The following is a 19974-nucleotide window of genomic DNA, read 5'->3' on the forward strand; positions in this document are numbered from 1 at the left end:
GAAAATAAAAATAAAAAGGAAACTGATGGTTTTTATTTCCTCAACCTTGAGACCTCCAAATTCGGGAGATTGGGGGGGGGGGGGGTTGGTGGTAGCGGGGGTGTATATTGTAGCCCGGAAGAGTTAGGGCTGCAAGGGATTCTGGGTATTTGTTCTGTTGTGTTTATGTTGTGTTACGGTGCGGATGTTCTCCCGAAATGTGTTTGTCATTCTTGTTTGGTGTGGGTTCACAGTGTGGCGCATATTTGTAACAGTGTTAAAGTTGTTTATACGGCCATCCTCAGTGTGACCTGTATGGTTGTTGATCAAGTATGTCTCGCAGTCACTTACGTGTAGCTGCTGAAGCCGCATACAACATGTGACTGGGCCAGCACGCTGTTTGTATGGTGAAAAAGCGGGCGCGACGACAAGTTGTAGAGGACGCTAAAGGCAGTGCCATCACGGCACGCTCTTAATATTGTTGTCCGGGTGAAAATCGGGAGAAATACGGGAGAATGGTTGCCCCGGGAGATTTTCGGGAGGGGCACTGAAATTCGGGAGTCTCCCGGAAAAATCGGGAGAGTTGGCAAGTATGGCCCCCCCCACCTCATCACCTTCGGATGCCATGAAAAATCTTTTTTAATCAGTTTTTGTTTGATTTAATTTCTTTATATGCATGCATGACTGTAATGTCAAAAGGTTATTTGTGGGATTTTTATGTATTGTTCTCTAACTCTCCCATCGGGCATACATCCCCTGAGAAGCACCAACAAAAAAGACAAGACAGGTTTTCCACATGAAATGGGGTGTTTTTACTGCATTTGAGTTTATTTAAAAATACAAATTAAAAAAAAAAAAAAAAAAAAAAAAGCCTTTTACAGAACACCATCCTCAACGTCGCTCGGTGAACTCTTTTTTTTTTCTTCCTTGAGGGAAGCGACAGATTCTCCCCCGCCCCCCAAAAATGCCACTCATACCAACGCAGGCATTACAAGCACCCAGTTGATGTTACAATCGGTCAATATGACACGCACAATGAGTGTAGATGTGACAAAGTGGGGAGGGGGTCCACCTACAGAGAATAACTAACATGGAGTGGCCCCGCCCCCTCGCTGCCACTGTCAGTCAAGCCCTGCCAGTGTGAGGACACAAAACAGGACAGCCCAACTTTCTACTGCTAACACATTTCACCTTCTGTCCATATAAACCAAAAAAAAAGATTATTGTGTGTTAATTTTGGGAATAAAGTCATACACATCCATATAGATATAGATGAACTCTTTTTTTTTTCTTACAGTAAATCAGCATACAAGGTAAGCTGGGTGACTATATATGAAGACAACAACTAGAACTTTCACAGCACTGGCATTGGTTAATTTTAAATACAGTACTCAAGCATTGTTAGATTAATAAAACAAAAGACTAAAATGAACGGAATACCCCTCAAAACAAATAAGATACAAGTTGGTTTCCCTCTTCTAAAATGTTTTCTCGTATTATAATGGCATGATGTACATATTTGATTTAACCATACCGACGAATATTGATCCGGAGGCAACAATCACGTTGGACTTCCCTTCATTTCATACAGTACCATGCAGATCATATGCTTGTTGTTTTGTTTCTTTTATGAACCAAGACTGAACTCATCACTAATGTGTGGAGATAGTGTTGTCTTCACATAGACTTCAGATAATGGGGACTTATACGGTGCACATCAACCCTATTGCATGATACAAGTGATGCAGGGTACAGTGGCTACTATGGGGTAAGGGTAGGGGCTGGGTTAGTTACACTTTGGGCTCAGGCAAAGGGGTGATTAGGGGGGTTGTGTGCCCACGAGGGAGAGGAGGGAGTCCGCTCCTGGACGACAGCCTTTGAATCCGTGCAGACCTGAGAAGTGGCGGTGCCTGAGTTAGTCTGTTTAATGTCCTTCTTCCCTCCCGCAGGCTTCTGTGCTCTGTAACACAAAGCATGTTGCAGTCCAAAAAAGGCCAAAGATTGTGGTTCAAACACTTGTCCTTTGTCAACATGAGGAGTCACAGAATGTTTACTTACTAATTAAGAACAACTTCACATTCGTGTTTTGACACTTTCACAGGAACACATCTTTGACAAAGTCACCCTGACATTTGCTAAAAACAAAGTCCATCATGAACAATAACAATAACGAGAAGTTATCTCTCTGTATTATTTAGTGGCCTTGTTCATATTTGTTTTAGAGACACATCCTGTTACCTTTGTCCCTGCTCCGTCATATCATGAGACACACATTTAGCAAAAAATGGCATTTCTACTGGTTAATAAAGAGGGTGCGTGAAGCACATGGAGGTAATTAGGATTCAAAACTACCGATAAAGGTGACTTTAAACACGGAAGCGCCACGCTGCAAGCGCTGTTTTAAAACAAGCCTCGCCAAAGTTGGCATTTTAGTATTACCACCTTTCCTTCAAACATTTAAATAAAATAAACCATACTTGCACAAGGAATTTCAAAGTAATGTAGTGAACTAGCTCCCCTGCTGTGCACATATACTGTAAATACGTAGACGCACACACAGCTGGCTTGTGCCTAACTATTCGCGCAGTTCAAACTGCCCATGTAACGCAAACTAATGACTGAATTTAATAAATAACTGAATAAAATGACTGAATTTACAAAAATCTATAATTTGTGTTTTATCTTTAACAACATGTGTTTTACCTGCTACATGTTTAATCTGTATAGTTTTAACTGTATTGCTTGGAGTAGTTACTAGTGATTGTATTTCTCTTAAAGAATGGCAAACATAAATCATGAAGCATTTAATATGATGTCAATAATGCATCATTTTATATTCTAACTTGGGGGTCAGCAACCCGCAGCTCTTTAGCGCCGCCCTAGTGGCTCCCTGGACCTCTTCCAGAGATGTGTGGAAATGGAAAAAGATAAGATGATTTTTTGTTTTAATATGTTTTCTGTAGGATGACAAACATGACACAAACCTTCTTAATTGTTAGAAATCCCACTGTTTATATCAAACATGCTTCACTGATGAGAGTATTTGGCAAGCACCGTTTTAGCAATCCTTGAACTCACCATAGTTTGTTTACATGTACAACTTTCTCCGATGCTGCCACAGAAAGACCTGTTTTATGCCACTCCTTCTTTGTCCCATTTTGTCCTTCAAACGTTTTATGCTGTGCGTGAATGCACAAAAGTGAGCTTTGTTGATTTTATTGATTTGCTGGAGTGCTTATCAGGCATATTTGGTCAATCCATGACTGCAAGCTAATCAATGCTAACATGCTATTTAGGCTAACTGCATGTACATATTGCATCATTATGCCTCGTTTTTAGGTATATTTGAGATCATTTAATTTCCTTCACTTATGACCTCTGTGTACCGTATTTTCCGCACCATAAGGCGTTATTAGCCGCACGTTTAATGAACGGAATATTTCAAAACTTTGTTTACCTATTAGCCGCCCCGTGCTATTAGCCGCACCTACGCTACGCTAAAGGGAATGTCAACAAAACAGTCAGATAGGTCAGTCAAACTTTAATAATATATTACAAACCAGCGTTCTAACAACTCTGTTCACTCCCAAAATGTAATGTACAAATGTGCAATCACAAAAATAGTAACACTCAAAATAGTGCAGAGCAATAGCAACATCAATAACTCAACGTTGCTCATACGTTAGGGTCACACAACACACAAAATAAACATTTAAAGCTCACTTTCTGAAGTTATTACTCATCCACAAATCCCTCGAATTATTCTTCTTTGGTGTGCTTCACTTGTTTTTTGACACCATCGATGATGTGGACGCGCATGCAGTCGTAGATCAACAGGAACGGCGCTGCGTGAAAAAAGTCACCCGGTGTCTTCGCGTAAACGTCTATCAACCACTCGCTCATCTTTTCTTCATCCATCCATCCCTTCGAGTTAGCCTTTATGATGACGCCGGCTGGAAAGTTCTCTTTTGGCAAGGTCTTCCTTTTGAATATCACCGTGGGTGGAAGTTTCTGGCCGTTAGCATGGCAAGCTAGAACCACAGTAGGACGACTTCTCATTCCCTGTGGTGCGAATATTCACCGTACGTGTTCCCGTTGTATCCACAGTGCGGTTCACATAAATATCAAAAGTCAGTGGAACCTTGTACGCGTGTCTCTTAGTAGGAGACATTTTGTTGTCTTTACAGAAACACACAAATGAAATGAAACGTAATATCCGCGCGCTTCTTCTTCTACGGGGGCGGGTGCTCACCTTGGCGGTTGCTTACAGTAGAAGAAGAAGCGCTTCCTCTTCTATGGGGGCGGTTGCTTACCGTAGAAGAAGCGCTTCCTCTTTTACGGGGAAAAAAGATGGCGGCTGTTTACCGTAGTTGCGAGACCTAAACTTTATGAAAATAAATATGAATATTAATCCATATATAAGGCGCACCGGGTTATTAGCCGCACTGTCTGCTTTTGAGAAAAATTGTGGTTTTTAGGTGCGGCTTATGGTGCGGAAAATACGGTATTTAATTTACTGTGTATTTGCATGTCTCATGACACATTATCTGTATGTAATATTGGCTGTGTTTCTCATAGTTGTTTGTTTGCCATGTTGTTCCAGACCACAGCAAACGTTACCTAGCTTGCAAAGATTGTAATAAATCCATTAGAAGAAGACAGCCTGCCGTTTCCTTAAACTTGGACACACCTGTGGCCATTCTAAGACAGTCATTTCCAGGCGTTATCTCACCCTCTGAGAAGCCTCCATTTTACTAATGATTTCCAATGTTGCAAAAATGTGTCGAAAAAAAAAGAAAATTACAACATTCCTTTCAACAAAGATTTGCGTCAGCCTTTGATAGTAGGCTAATATAGCTAATATAGACACATCATGTGTTGCCTTCATTATTACACTTACATAAGACTTTTAAAGTAATTTTGATAGTAGGCTAATATAGCTAATATAGACACTTACTATGTTTTAATAAGTCAAAATGAATACCTACTCAGGGGTGTCAAACTCATTTTCATTGAGGGCCGCTTGTAACAGTGAAGTGAATATAAACATATATTAGCCCCATTACACAACTGCCTATGCATTTTTATATATTTTTTTACAAACAGGTTGGTGGATAACTAAAGTGCTTTATGGACGCATATTATTTTCAGGACAGACCAGGCTTGAGTTTGACACCCGTGGATTCATTATTACTCGTAGGCACAATAATGTGTGTACCTAATCTTCAAGTCACAGTGGGTAGAATGTGACCAAGACCTTGGCTGGAGCCGATTGTTTTGGTTACACATCCAGAGGCTGAGACACAACATTACACTTTCGTCTCAATGAGTCCGCGCTTCCCCAGACACACAACAACACTTCCTCATTCTCAGCCAATCGACTTTCAGGCAAAGATGGTGTGTTTGCAAACATGGGAAAAACTGACATCAAAACATAAAACATTAACACCAGCTGGTCGTTACAGTATGAATTGATACATACAGCCTATTATTTGTACACTATTGACAAGTGATGTCCCGAAAACTCGACCACCGGAAAAAGACTTTGATTACCAAAAACTGCGCTGCCAAAACCGGATGTAAACAAAATGCACCCGATTGTCTGGAGCGTTGTCAGCATGTCTGCAATGTGGACGTAATTTGAATATATCGCAGATATACCCGCTGACAGCGGTCTACAAAATGTGCAAATATTAAGAGGACACTTTTAAGAAGAGACAGTGTAACTGGAGCAACAGCACGAAGCAAGTGTGAAGTCATGCTGACTGCAGCTCGCCTCTTTCGTCTGGGACATCGAGGGACAGAAGTAATCTCTAAACGAGTACATTTTATAATAACACCCGAAGAAGATGCTAAATTTGTTGATAGTTGTTTTTAATAAAAAAATAATTAAAAGTCTACAGATACTTGAAAACAAATCTCAAAGTATATTGTACAATAAGCAACAACAATTGAAAATATGGCAAAACGATAAAAGAAAATATGTGTTATGGGTTACGTTAATACTAATTATTTATAACACATTTGTTTGTAAATGTATGTCTACATTTTTTTGTGTCTTTTTAAATAAATATATTACATGATCATATAAAATTATGCAATGATGTCATGGTGACCACACCCATAACCACGCCCCCCCTGCCACAGGTATCTTGGCAGTCTAGGGAAAACCCTGGCATTGTAAACAAAAAATATAGATATGTGATATAATTAATACGATCAGTCCTCCCACCAGTTGTGGACGATAACCGCCACTTTGCATGATAGAAATTAAACACAACGTAGGGCAAGTTTGGTCACACACTGGCACATGCACAGATGTACAGTATGTGTGTTATAATTAATGCGATCGCTCCTCCCGCCAGTTATCAATGATAACCAGCACATTAAAAATAAAACAGAGATACTAGATAATTCTAGTCTAATGGAGGTCACTCAATAGTGACCTCCATTGCGGTATGAATAGTGTTAAGGCTGTATTTTATTTGCAAGAATGCCACATTAACTATGTGTACATGGACATAATTAATCGGATTAAAAGCCTAATCGGAAAAAAATGCTTCATGTAAACACGCCACTCGGAATATTCTGACCGGATCACTCACATTTGGATTAAAATTTCCTTTAGATCGAGACGGGTGGTTTATGCCAAAAGTCATTTGTCAGATTGGAGCGAAGTTTGGGTCAAAATGATCCTTTACTGAACATGTCTGTGACGTTAGCCATACTTTGGTGGTGGAGGGAGGACTAAAATGAATAGTCTTGGAATAAAGCGATTGTCTTTCTGCTGTCTCCCCCATTCAACATGTACAGAAGTAGCGTTATATACTGTTGAGTTTGTTGCTCTAAAATCGAGACTAGCAAAAACAAAAGTATGGTCTGGAGGGCACAGAACAGTTACATTTCTAAAAGAGAGGTAAAACAAAAGTAGCGAACAGAAAGAAAGATTGATAAATAAATAACGTGACAACCTCGGGGAAAGCAGAAATGCACATAGCCATGTTTGCTTACAGTGCCAGTCATTGCTCCTTCTACTTTTCTTTAAGGTATGTTCTGCACATGTCAAAATAAAGTATTCCGATTTAAGGTGTGATGCATGAAAACGCACATCATAATCAGATAATTTTTTTCAGGCTCCATGCACACAGTAACATTCTAATCCGAACTATGATTAGATTTATCAAATTTTGCCCATGTACACGTGGCTAGTGTCACTAACTGACTTTGTGAGAGGTTGAGAGATGATTGATGAACTGCCCAGGCACAGAGAGTAATGGCAGACATATTTTCCCTTTCTCCGATGACGTAAATGAAGCCGTCTTTCCTCTCTTTCTTCCTTTCCTCTGCTATTTGATAACAGCCCTGCCCGATTTCCCCGTTTTTTTTCCCACGGCACAACTTCTAAAAAAACATTTAAAAAAATAATGGGCAGGGATTTCCTCTTATACTTTGCTATAATGCTCACCAAGGAGGAGTTTGAGAAAGATAGAAGCTATGTGGAATGAGACCATCTAAAAGTATATCCTCCTGAAAGACAGCTCCCTCTGCAGTGGACATTTGTGTTTTAAAGGCCATTTTTTCTTCAATTTGTAACCCTAACAAAAGAAATTGACCAAACACAAATGTCCACTTTAGAGGAAGCTGGTTTGCAGGTGGTTAACTGTTGATTTCCTGACAGGATGAGTGTAATGCTGACACCTCACTAGAGCTGCTCTGATTGGACAGATCATCAACGCTGGACGAAGGCGGTGTGATGCGCCGTACCTTGACAGCGCTGTCCACCGGATCCAGTCCCTGCTCCGACAGCTGTTTCAAGGCACTTAGAGCAGCCTGAGAACGAACAGAGAGAGAGAGACACAGAGAGAGAGAGAACAACAGATGGTCAAGTGAGTGAGGAGGGAGGAAGCATGCGATTGAGTAGGATAGTGAGTGTCACCCTTCAGCTGCTTTTCAAATAACACTTAACTCTGGGAAAGACAATGCCAGCAGGACACTTTCCCTTCACTTTCTGTTGTCTTTGGCTTCTCTGCTCTCATTGTTTGTCTAGCACTATTGGCTTAACATTTCCACTTTATGTTCTTGCTGCCAAGTCAGTATGAGCAAGAGGCATCTCTATTCGTGATGCTCACACCTAAAGAAACAGCAGCGTTTTTTAAAGTAACATTAAAAAGGAAGATTTAATCCTACACCTGAAGAATTCAAGCACATTTTGTCGGCATTGCTCAGGAGAGTGCAGACCTTTCCCAAGGTGGACAGATTGTGCATGGATTCTGAGCAAAGAACAATTTAAACAATTTCACACAATTACCATTGTTGCGCAATCACTTCGTAACAACACTGTTTTATTGAAACTGCATGGCTGTTAGTGCAATATAAGTAACAGAGTTAAATAAGCCTAAGTGGAGCTCAATAACCATGTATTGATTATACAACTCGTCTTTGTTGCATGTTCCGCTGTACCAACTTTGGTACGGGAGACCGACCATTCAGTGACCTAGTACAACAAAATGATTCATTCTCAGCCTTATACAGCTTCTCACTAAATATAATATTAATACAAGAAGTCATATTAATGAGATCATGAAAATGAAAAAATTAAAAACATTTTTTTTTTAGATACAATACTGGATATTACAGTAATTGGTCACCTGAATCACAAACATTCACATTTTAGCTTTGTGGTTCAGGTGACCAATTACTGTAATATCCACTATTGTATCTAAAAAATAATTCATTCAGTTTTTACAATATGCCAAGGGCCAATAAAAAATATTATAAAACTATTTGCACCAAAATATCAGATTTTTCCATATCATATCTCTATTATTTCCAGAGTATTGCATCAATGTAAATATATATTTATTTTACATTTTTCAAGAACATTACATAAAAAGTAAGAACTATACACACTTTAATATAGGGCAGTGCTTCTCAATTTTTTTCCGTTACACCCACCTAAGAAAAAAAAAAAAAGTTGCACACTCCCCCACCCACTCTCTGCCACGACTATAAGTAGTACCATTTGTCTATAAAATTGTTATAAGTACACCTCTGCATAACCATGTATCATTGACATTGAAAAAAAGAAAGAATTATAGATCAACCTACAAAAAAGAATAATTATTGCCATTGATTTTAGTGTACAACAGAAAAGTGCATCAATTTGCCTGAAATGATTTTTGTTTTTTAAATCCTTATTTAAACTTCAAAACATTTTTGACCTACTAGAACCATTTGATACTGGAACACAGAATTAAATAAACTCAATTAATAATCCATCCATCCAAGGAGCATAATATATAAAACACTTTAACCTACAAAACAACAATGCTGATTTCTTTTTTGACAAAATGAGGAAGTAAGAATAAATGGGTACAATGAGCATGTTTTGTAATGCACAGCTTTTAGAAGTGGGGTTTGTAGCATGATACTGATAAAGCATATTCCCCCGGGGTCCGTGGGGAAAGAGACATTTACATAACTGTTCTTAACTGAAAACTGAGAATCAAGTGTCGTTTTAGCTTTCATCAAAAATAACTCGATAGTATAGTGAATATAGTAGTGGCAGCTTTGTACTAGTGTTTTTGCTTTTAATTCTACTGCAACATTTCAGCGCCTACTACTGGCCTGGCATGCGTATGACAGTGTTTTCGCAGATCCTTATTGATTAATAATAACTTTGTTTTACTATGTTGTAGTAAAACACATACTCTAAGTTTTAATGATGAAAAAACAGTCAAAGGTGTTTTAGTTTTCAGTGTAAATAACATTTAGATTAGGATTTGCATGTCATTAAACAAATAATAATCTTCTCCTGGATTGACAGCAAGCTCCCTATTGGCTAGCCACTGAGCTGAACCACAAATTAAAACCACTTGAGGGCCACTTCTTGAAACGGGCTCTTTAAGTGTGCCAAGATAAACGGGGCCCATCTGATGTTGTCCAGGTTCTGTCATGACACACATCCTTTCTCTATTAGAATGAGCAGGTCCAGATGAGCTTGCATTTTCACAGTTCCTAACTGAGTTGGTGCTGGAGTTGGGAGGGTGTAGTAAGAGAATACATCTCCCACTGGAGCTGACACCACCGGGGCTCCGCCTGGTGGAGCACATTTAACATAATTAACATCACTCTAAGGCCATGTCCAGGCGAATCTGAATATTTTTAAAAACATGCTTATGTTTCTCTTCTCACATACAAATGTAGGTTTTTGTCATTAAAAACGGAGCTTTTGAAAAACTATGGCTGAGGTGTTTACTTTCAGAAACGTCGCTTTGAGTGTTTGTGTTATAACTTGGTTTGTGTCATAGGAAATGCAGAGTTTCCCAATGATACATTCATATTTTGTCATAGCCTGACAACAATAGATTTGGCGTACCTGTTTCTCCCTTGCTCACAGACACATTGTAAGTCACCTGGTCTGCCAAAGAATAAGAAGGCTTATTGCCAATTTAGAGACTTTGTCACTATATTTACCGAGTAATCTAGGGCTGTCTTCGACTAAGGATTTTTACAGTCGACTGTGATTTGTTAGATTTCATTGATCATAGTTTTTTTGTATGTAAGACCGCTAATTGTGATCCCCATAAATAAACAGAGCTCATTTTCAAGTTTTTCTACCTCAAAAAGGCTAAAACACTCAAGAGAGAGATTGGATTGTGAGATTTGGGTAGGTTTAGCGCGGTCATTGGATCTGTCCCACTGGGGTTGGCTTCAGTTCTGGCAAAGTGCTGAAAAGATGTTTAAACTTGACTATCCAAAGTGGAGATGCGTAAACCTTTTGCCTCCAGGGGCCACAGTGAAAAATGTGCCAAAGGGCTGCGAGCCAAATACTGCGATTTTAAGCGTAGAGTAGCACCATAAGTGAAGGGTTTAGCTTCATACCACCGCCATATATAAAGTAGCATAGATGAATAACATAGATAGATAACCATGTGGGCATGCTCTCAATGATTGTGAGCTTAAAAAAGGTCCATATGAATCTGAATTATACTGAGAAGCAACGACTTGGTGGGCCAAAACTGGCTGCCACTTTGGGCACCCCTGATCTAAAGGAAGTAAAAGTCGTAACAAAGTTTCTTTAGGTGAACCAGCGTAAGGATCATTATCGTTGCCAGGGGGAGCAGTGAGGGAGAATTTCTGCCTGAGCGATCTGGTACAATTTTTAGCGAATCCCATGAGGCATGCGGGCGCAGTGGCACAACATGTAAAAATGTGTGACGGGGCCGTGGTCCCATCGGGCCCCCGTCTCGCAACATCCTCCAACGCACAGTGTACACGGGGGGCGTTGAGCACTGTGGAGGGGCGTTCAATGTCCGACTATTCGACTGCGAGGTTGATTGTCCACAACTACAAATCGAATAATTGAATAGTCGACTATTCTAAGACACCCTTAGAGTAATTAAACCTTTTTATATTCTGTTTTTTTTTTTTTTTAAAGCGACTTGTGAGAAATCTAGAGGAGACTTTTGGAGACTGACATCAAAGCACGTAACGCTCTTCTCAACGAGCACCAGGTGCTGCTCTGGGACCCTCCCCTATCTAAAAGCACCCACAGGTGGTCTGTTTTGTGACATATAAATAAAATACAAAAAAGCGACTGACGAGAGTTTATTTGTAGTTTTAAACATATTTGTTTTGGTTTTCACGTTTTCATGGCTCCCTTTTTACAAATGCGTCATGGCCAATTAGTCGCAGCGGGGAATGTGCATTTTTTTAAATATCCCTGTTCGTTTGGAAATGGCCTGACTTCAGATGAAGTTTTTTTTTCATGTCGATAACTAATTTCCCCCTCATAAATTACAATCCATATGTGTTCTTAAAAAAACCTAATTTCAGTTAATGTTTCATCAGAATGGAGATAAGGAATTAGTGGTTTTGCTCAACAGATGAGTGAGCTTTGACAAATGGATGAGTCAAGCCGCAATGCACGGACCACCTAGGTCAGCGTGAGCTGTAATGCTCAGTAACAAACTGCGCTGACAAAACGCTTACTCCACATGAGGAGACACACTTCCGCACGTCTTTACTAAAAGATGAATATGCTGGGAGATATCCAAAACCAACATGTATGCTGCTGCATGGAATGCAATAAGCAAGGGAGGAGAATACCAACCATCCTATGTGAGCTGGAGTTAAAAAATGTTCCAAAACTTTAAAATGATGAGAAACATAAAGCAGGAATGATAGTTTATGACTGAAGAAAGCAAAGGTCAGAATCTGGCTTTTATCCATCAAACTGATGAAAAAAAATCTGCAATGCTCTGCAACAACACCGCAAAATAGGTTTAAGGAGTTGTACTGCTTTAACTTGACTTAAGATAATTCATTATTAGAACATTTTTACTACACTCTGTGAGGTTCAGTGGTTGAATACTAGTTTACAGTACAAACATAATAATATATTTAGATGCTTTGCCACCTTGTTACCATACAATGATCAGCAATGTCCAAGTAGGACATCCATCTACAATATTCACACCTGATAACTAACAGACGCGCCAATCGTTGATTAAGTCAGTAATAAATTGTAATGAGAACTAATTTCCTGTTTGGTGAATTAATTCAATCGTTTTTGGGACCTTTCTCTGCTTAGGTAAATAGCTGAAGCCCATCTGTTTTCGGATTGGGGGGTGGGGGGCTGGGGAGGTGTGTGTGTGTGTGTAGATAAACAGCCATAAATCAGAGGCTTGACTGTGGCTGAGCTGCTGATATACGACAGGCAGGCATAAAAGCTAAGGCAGCCAGTCGATGGCCCAGAAGCGCCACATTGCCTAGGACAAATACTGGGCCTATCTGCAGGAATGGCAGTCAATGAAAGCATTATTGTTCTAATGAGATAAGGTGGACTGTCGTCAGAAGCTGCCATTGGACATCAACATTAACATGCTATGTTTAGTCTGAGGCTCTGACATCATAGTCGAGAATGTTCTATGGTTCTGATTACGTTGTAGATTAAATACTGTTTTGGTTTCCCGAATCAGAAATGTGTTTTTTTCCCCTCCTCCTAAAAATTATTATTACATGAATTTATAATCTATACTGACCCAAAATGGCCAGATTCATTTGTAAGAAGATGACACTTGTTTAAAGACACATTAAACTACAAGCAATGGTTTACAGCTGGGCTTTTCAATTATTTGCTGTCATGACCACCCTGGGTGACACATTTTTTTTCTATGACGCTCCACCACCTGGATTTAACTACTATTGAGAACTTGATAATATTGTTTTATTTATCTTTAAAACACTGTGTATGTGTTACATTCTTTATATAACATTATTAAAGTAGATGAATACAATGAGCTGTAATAACATCTGCAACAAGTTAAGTGTATTAAGTCAGTTTGTAACATGTTCAGTCTGTGTGCTCAATACACAGAAAAAAGTACAAATTATTCACTGGATTGTGCGTTTTTATAGACCTAACACAGTAACATTGACATGTTTTAAAATTGTAAATTTTGGTCACTTGTCACTTTATTATTTTTCAAAATGAGCTATGATTTTATTTTTTTGTTAATTTTGTGCAAAATATGCTAAAATATTGCTTGTAATGTAGCAGGGGATGGAAGTGCATATTTTTGATTTAATTTTCCTGAACATAATGGCTGGCTACAGTTTCAAGTGCTGCTGTCAGGCTAACCAGTATGACGTGCCAAGTCCTTCATTCAGGACATTGTATTCTCAGGGCATTCAATCGATCGCAACCGGACTGTTCAGTTTGTCTTAGAATACATTTTGACATCCAAGCAGGCTTTATCAGTCATGCTCGTAGACTTAGACTTGTCAGATTTAGTCTATATGTTGGTGCCAAAACCCCAAATATTCATCCACCAACAAGAGGAGGGCGTGCATAGGCAAGGGTGGTTCTGTCCTACTGTAATGAAAAAACAACCAAGCAACCCTTCTGTCAATAACAGCGACAGTCATTAAAATAAAAAATCCCCTTCTTGGCATTCAGGTATTGTGTGGCAAAATGATTGCTATGAAGCAACCACTGCCAACCCAAATCAAATGCCCAGGAATCATTTACCAATTTTGTAAACCATTCCCATATCGATTACTTTGGCAGCGCAAGACGTCGCCAAGTACGGCGTCGATCGGCGACACAACTGCTGGAGAGTTATTCAAAGGATGACAACAGGGCAACTTACAATACTTTTAAAGTGGATATTGTGTCAAAGGGATGAAATACTACCTGAAACAGCGCATACAGCATGTGATAACTTTTGATGAATGACGCGTTTTCATGGTTGATGGTTGCAAAATTGCACAATGAACAGTTCTATTGGACTTGCCTTGCTTGTATTTGTCATTGGCTTTATGTACTTTTGAGAGGTCAGCTCATATGTATATTTTCTAAATAAACATTACATTTTTATTAGAGAAAAGTTCAACATATTACTAAACATTTTATTACTATAATAGAATATTTATTTTATTATTATGTTTTTTTAAAAAAAACATTTTTTTCCCGAGGACCCGTGGGCCCTTGCACAAAGTTGATGCTACTCAACTGATTTCTCTTTTTCCAAATGAGAAACGATAAAGGGCCGAATCATAAAGCAGAATCGTAAAATCCTATCAATTCCTATCCCTACTCATAACTCAAGTGTATAAGCATAACAAAAAGCTGAAAAACTGCCCATATCTCAAATACTCGTAAGTAAGAGCACTCGTAAGTTGAGGTACCACTGTACTTAAAAACTAGAGTAAAGGATCACTCAGTTGGGCGTTCCTAATATTTCAACTTGCTCACCAGCACAATGTCTTTAAATACTGAAGGCATACTCATTAGTCCTTCTTCACCTACTCTTTCCTCACTCAGACTTCAGATAACAAACCCGCGCTCACCCCGTGCCTGCCTCACACATTGGCTCATTCATCCATCCAACAGCTCCTAGTTCAAAGGCTTGGACGAGCAGCAGTTAAACGGGACGCCGATCAGATTTGCAACTATAGCCGAGCTCCTGATGTGGACTGACAAGGGCGGCTCAATTTTCTGGGCATGTTGCTCTGTTAATGGCTTCCCCAACAGAGGCTTTGATTCCATCAACAGCTTACCCAAACAAAAGCCACGTTTCCCAGGAGTGCGATGCAACGGACTGATGGATCTAATGGATTGTTAGATCATTCTGACCCAGACAAATCGGACTCCTGTGTCAGCTTTCACTGCAGAACTGCTGGGTTACAGTGAAGCAATAAGGACAGTTCGGATAAAGTCATACTGGTTTTGGACAACGCACGACAGGATAGAGATAGAAGAGAAGGGAATTCATCGGTTTTCAAGAATAATTAAGCGAATACTCAAACTTTACATCTTGCCACATCTCCACGAAGCATAACAGGTCAATTTGAAATACACAACCCTGATCTGTCTTGTGTTGCTACTGCTGCGTTATGTAGTAAATGGTCAATACCAGTCATCCCTCACTACATTGCGTTTCAAATTTTGCTGCTTTGCTGCATCGCAGATTTTTTAAAGCATCTTCTCTAAGTTTATGAGCTAAATTAAGTATTATTTTGATTTATGTATTACATGTATTACAGTGCAGTATTTGTCTAATTTTCTATTATGTTGTGGCAATGTTGCGAAAAATGTCACTAACTCAATTTCCGTTTCCGGGTTAACAGTTACAGTGCTAACAACAATAGGCGGCCAATCTTGGTGCTACTTTGTCTTCACTGTGACAATCTCAAGTTAACTGTTGGCTGAACAACGTTTTACACTTTATCTTTATCTTCTGCCAGATCAATAACACATCTCCACATTGGTGATCATTAACGCGAGCGATGTTAAACAACAACAGCTGGAAGTAGCATTGGAGTCGGCACAGAACTTTAGGCAACCTGAAAATGCTATAAATCATCAGTTATCATCAGCTGTCCGGCCAAAGTGGAGATGAACTCTTCATCATCGACACCGTTTTCACATGATCTATGTGGAATTACAACGCAGACATGCAATGCTAACACGGAATGACAACAACACAGATACTGGTTTAGCTGTGAGTGTCAAGTTGACCAACTTTATGCCTGTGGTTTCAGCACTCATTAAGCCAAATTCTAATTTAGAGCAATTACCACCCAGGATGTGATGAAGTATTTCCACGTCGCAGCCATGTTTTAGGGGCCGGCCGTCGGCCATAGCAAAGACACTTGGAGGAACCTCCAGATTCCCATTTAATGCCGTAATTACAACAGAAAAAACTAAAGGCTACCGTACTATATTGGGTAAAAGGAGTGTAAAGATGACTATAATTTGGGTGTTATTTCATGTTTATTAGAACAATAATATTAAAAAACATATTTATAAGCAGTGTTGGGACTAACGCATTACTGTAACGCCGTTATTTTCGGCGGTAACTAGCAGTCTAACGCATTATTTTTTATATTCAGTAACACAGTTACCGTTACTACATGATGCGTTACTGAATTATTTTACGTTATTTTTTATATAGTATCGGCTAGAAAGTGAGAAGATCGGAGTGTGTTTTATTGGATAGTTGCAGTGTCGTCCTTCTGATTCTTCCTGTCTCTCAAGCGGGAGAAGAGAGAGGCGCGCTGTGTGTGTGTGTGTGTGTGTGTGTGTGTGTGGGGGGGGGTTCTGTCTGTGTTTACTAACAAGACATCATGGCGGAGCAGAAGTCGAGTTTCTTAACATGGTGTGTGTGAATTATATTTATATAGCGCTTTTTCTCTAGTGACTCAAAGCGCTTTACATAGGGGGGGGATTTTTTTTTGTCATGAAAAAATTAAAATAATAAACGTGAATCCACTGTGTACTCATATGGACCTTTATTAGCACATTGCGCCAACAACATAACATGAGTATAACATCAAAGTCTCTGGTAACTTCCTCTCTGTCCATTACATAAATAAAAAAATCCAGTGGAAAAATATATAAATGACAAGAACCAGCAATTCCACACTACTTTCATTATGAATGTTATTTTTCAACAGCTGAAATAAAGTTGTCAGTTTGAACCGTCAGATAAGCCTCCTGCATGTTTGTGTGCCCGAGTCGACTCACAAGCTCTCCTCCTCTCCCCTCTCCCTCACCTCCCTCTGCCCAAACACGCTCTGATTTTCGTTGCTATGGTAACGTTTACATGCCTTAAAAATAAGATGCAGATACAACATTAAAAACGAATATAAAGTGCATGAGATTTTTAACTCACCGTACCGCTTGTTTCTCTGCAAGGAGACGGTCCCAACTGGGGGTAATGGGAGACAAAGACACCCGAAGTGTGTTGCTTATGTCCAGTCTGCTACGTTGTTTTGTTTTGGTGGCTGTCACTGCAAAAAATCCTGCTTCACACAGATACGATGTTGGAAATGGCAACAGTATTTTCAGTGCTGTGGTGGCGATCTCGGGGTATTCTGCCATGATTTAATCCAGAAAACAGGCAGAGTTTTTGTCTGAAATACACTTTTAAGGCTGCCGTCATTTGCGATCTCCAGCATTTGATCTTCTTCTTGCACAGACATGCTGGATTCATCTGCTTTGTTGACAATTGGGTCGCGGATCCATTCCTTGGCAGTTCGTGGGTCTTTTGAAGTTGGGAAGTAGCGCTAAAACTCTTTTAAAAGCACAGACAGGTGATCGTGCAGCAGCTTGGTGAATGAAGGCGCAGGCTCAGTCTCACGCAAAATCCCCGCCAATGTTTGAAACATGTCCAATATGCCTCTGTTCAGACGCCGTGCCCACAAATCCAGTTTGATTTTAAATGCAGCTACTTTATCTGCCAATTTAAATACAGTTGTCATTTTTCCCTGAAGTGACAGATTGAGTTCATTGAGCAAGCTGAATATGTCGCATAACTAAGCCAGTTTTGCGACCCATTCCTCGTCACTGAAATGTTCTGCCAGCGGTGACTTCTTTTCTGAGAGAAATCTTTGCAGTGGCTCTCGTAATTCAAATACTCTGGCCAGTGATTTCCCACGGGATAACCATCTTATTTCTGTGTATAAGAGAAGGCGTCTGTGCTCCACGTCCATCTCCTCACACAGCTGCTCAAACAGGCGCGAGTTAAGTGCGTGTGCTTTGATGTGGTTAATAACTTTAACAACATCATTCAATACGCTGTTTAATTCCGGTGGCATTTTTCTGCTTGCAAGCATTTCCCTGTGAATGATACAATGCATGGATTTACACTCAGGTGCAACCTCCTTAATCCGAGTAGTTAATCCAGACATAGCAGCAGCTCCGTCGGTGCATATGCCGACACAAAAGGACCATTTCAGTTTTCCTGACATGTAACCATCCAGCGACTTGAACAGTTCTGCGGCTGTGGTGTTGGTTGGCAACATTAGTGCATATACTGTAACATATCCTCATCCTCCTGATAAATATATTGCACATAAACAAGTAGTATTGCCTTGTTGTCAACATCTGTAGATTCGTCAACCTGGAGTGCGTACCGCGGTGATTTATCAATCCTCTCTAACAATTGTGTCTCAATGTCTTCGGCTATTTCCTCAACGCGCCGAGTCACGGTGCTAGCCGACAGAGGCACCTGTGATATCTTCTTAACAGCAGCCTCTCCTAAAAGTTGATGGCAAATGTCTTTAGCGGCAGGAATTCTTCACCAATAGTGAATGGCTTTTAGCCTTAGCAATACAATTAGCCACTAAGTATGATGCTCTCAGTGCATTCTCATTTACTGATGTGGTGTCCCTCAGTAATTTCTTCTGTTTTTCATGTTCACGTTTTTTTCTTTCAAAATACTCCAGGGGCTTGTCTTTTAATCCAGGGTGCTTGGTCTCTAAGTGGCAAAGCAGTTTTGAAGGCTTCATTGCCTCATTAGAGAGTTGGTCGCCGCATATTATGCAGAGCGGGCTCGGTGCGTGGGAATCACCTGATGCGATAAATCCATAGTTGAAGTAGGACTCCTGGTATTGTCTGTTAAAAGCTTTCTTTTTGTTGGAAGTCGTAGGCTGTTCTCTCTCTTCACTGTGCCTTTTCCCCTTCACAAAGAAACTTTCCAAAGACGTCTGTTTTTTACTAATTTTCCTAGCTAGGTTAAATTTTGCCGTTAAAGTGACCAAGATATAACCGAGAGAATCCATTTTTCAAAATAAAATACTAAAAAAAAAAAAAAACATCGTTCGGGTTCAGATAATTAAAACAGAAATAACTAATTATTTATTGTTCTTATTTCTAAAAGCTTAGTTTTTTCAATTTTGGCAACTCCTTATTACACTGGATCAAGACACTATATAATAAAACTAGCTGTAGAATGATCAATAATGGATACATCACAGGGACAATACCTCTATTAAGAGGTCTAAAACAAGGGTGCCCTTTGTCTCCATACTTATTTATTATTGCTATGGAAATATTGGCGATTAAAGTTAGATTGGTGGACCAGCAGCACGCACAATCATGTGTTTTATAAATTCTTCTGCCCGGTAACGGGCCGCGGCCCGGTGGTTGGGCACCACTGCTCTAAACGTATCGACTATAAAGTTCACAAACATAAAGAGGGATCCTAGTGGGCCAGGCCAATATTTCCTTATCTCTAAACTAAAATTGTGGAAATGTGTAGAGTGTTCTGGGCTTCAGTACAGTGTTGATCTCCTGAAGACATGATTTTATTTCACAATTCCTTGAGAGAAAAAAACGCCTGGTTAGGCGTGTGTATAGCAGTATGTGTGCTGTATATAGTGACATGACATATAATCATGTCATGTGTGCCTTCCTTGGGTGAAGCCAGGTTTACAGCTATGTTGTGACATGTTGTTATTATGCGGTTTGTTACTTATGTATGTTATGTTGCAGCTATTTAAAATAGTTTTGTCAATTTGTTCTGGCCCGAAATAAATTGGCCCTTTGAAACATATCTTTGTTTTTTGGGGTTGTATGTAGACCACATTGCTTAGCAGAGTTCAGTGATGCAAATGCATGTCAAGTTTATCAACAGATTGTATTATTCTCCAGTGCAATAACAGTACTGAAATGAAGGCTAAAAGGGCATTAATGGGAGCATT

General features: G+C 39.7%; 1 protein-coding gene across 1 annotated transcript in view; it reads right to left on the reverse strand.

Annotated features, from left to right (window-relative positions):
- Positions 1-832: 832 nt before the first annotated feature.
- stau2 (staufen double-stranded RNA binding protein 2) overlaps positions 833-19974 on the reverse strand; it is a 412795-nt gene continuing 393653 nt past the window's right edge. The window contains exons 14-15 of the mRNA XM_062021077.1: positions 7744-7809; positions 833-1939 (exon numbers count right to left, since the gene is read on the reverse strand). Coding sequence (XP_061877061.1) covers positions 1904-1939; positions 7744-7809 — 102 coding nt within the window. The 3' untranslated portion in view covers positions 833-1903. The remainder of the gene's footprint in view (positions 1940-7743; positions 7810-19974) is intronic.

Source organism: Entelurus aequoreus, linkage group LG15, assembly GCF_033978785.1.
Source record: "Entelurus aequoreus isolate RoL-2023_Sb linkage group LG15, RoL_Eaeq_v1.1, whole genome shotgun sequence".
Classification (NCBI taxonomy): Eukaryota; Metazoa; Chordata; class Actinopteri; order Syngnathiformes; family Syngnathidae; genus Entelurus; species Entelurus aequoreus.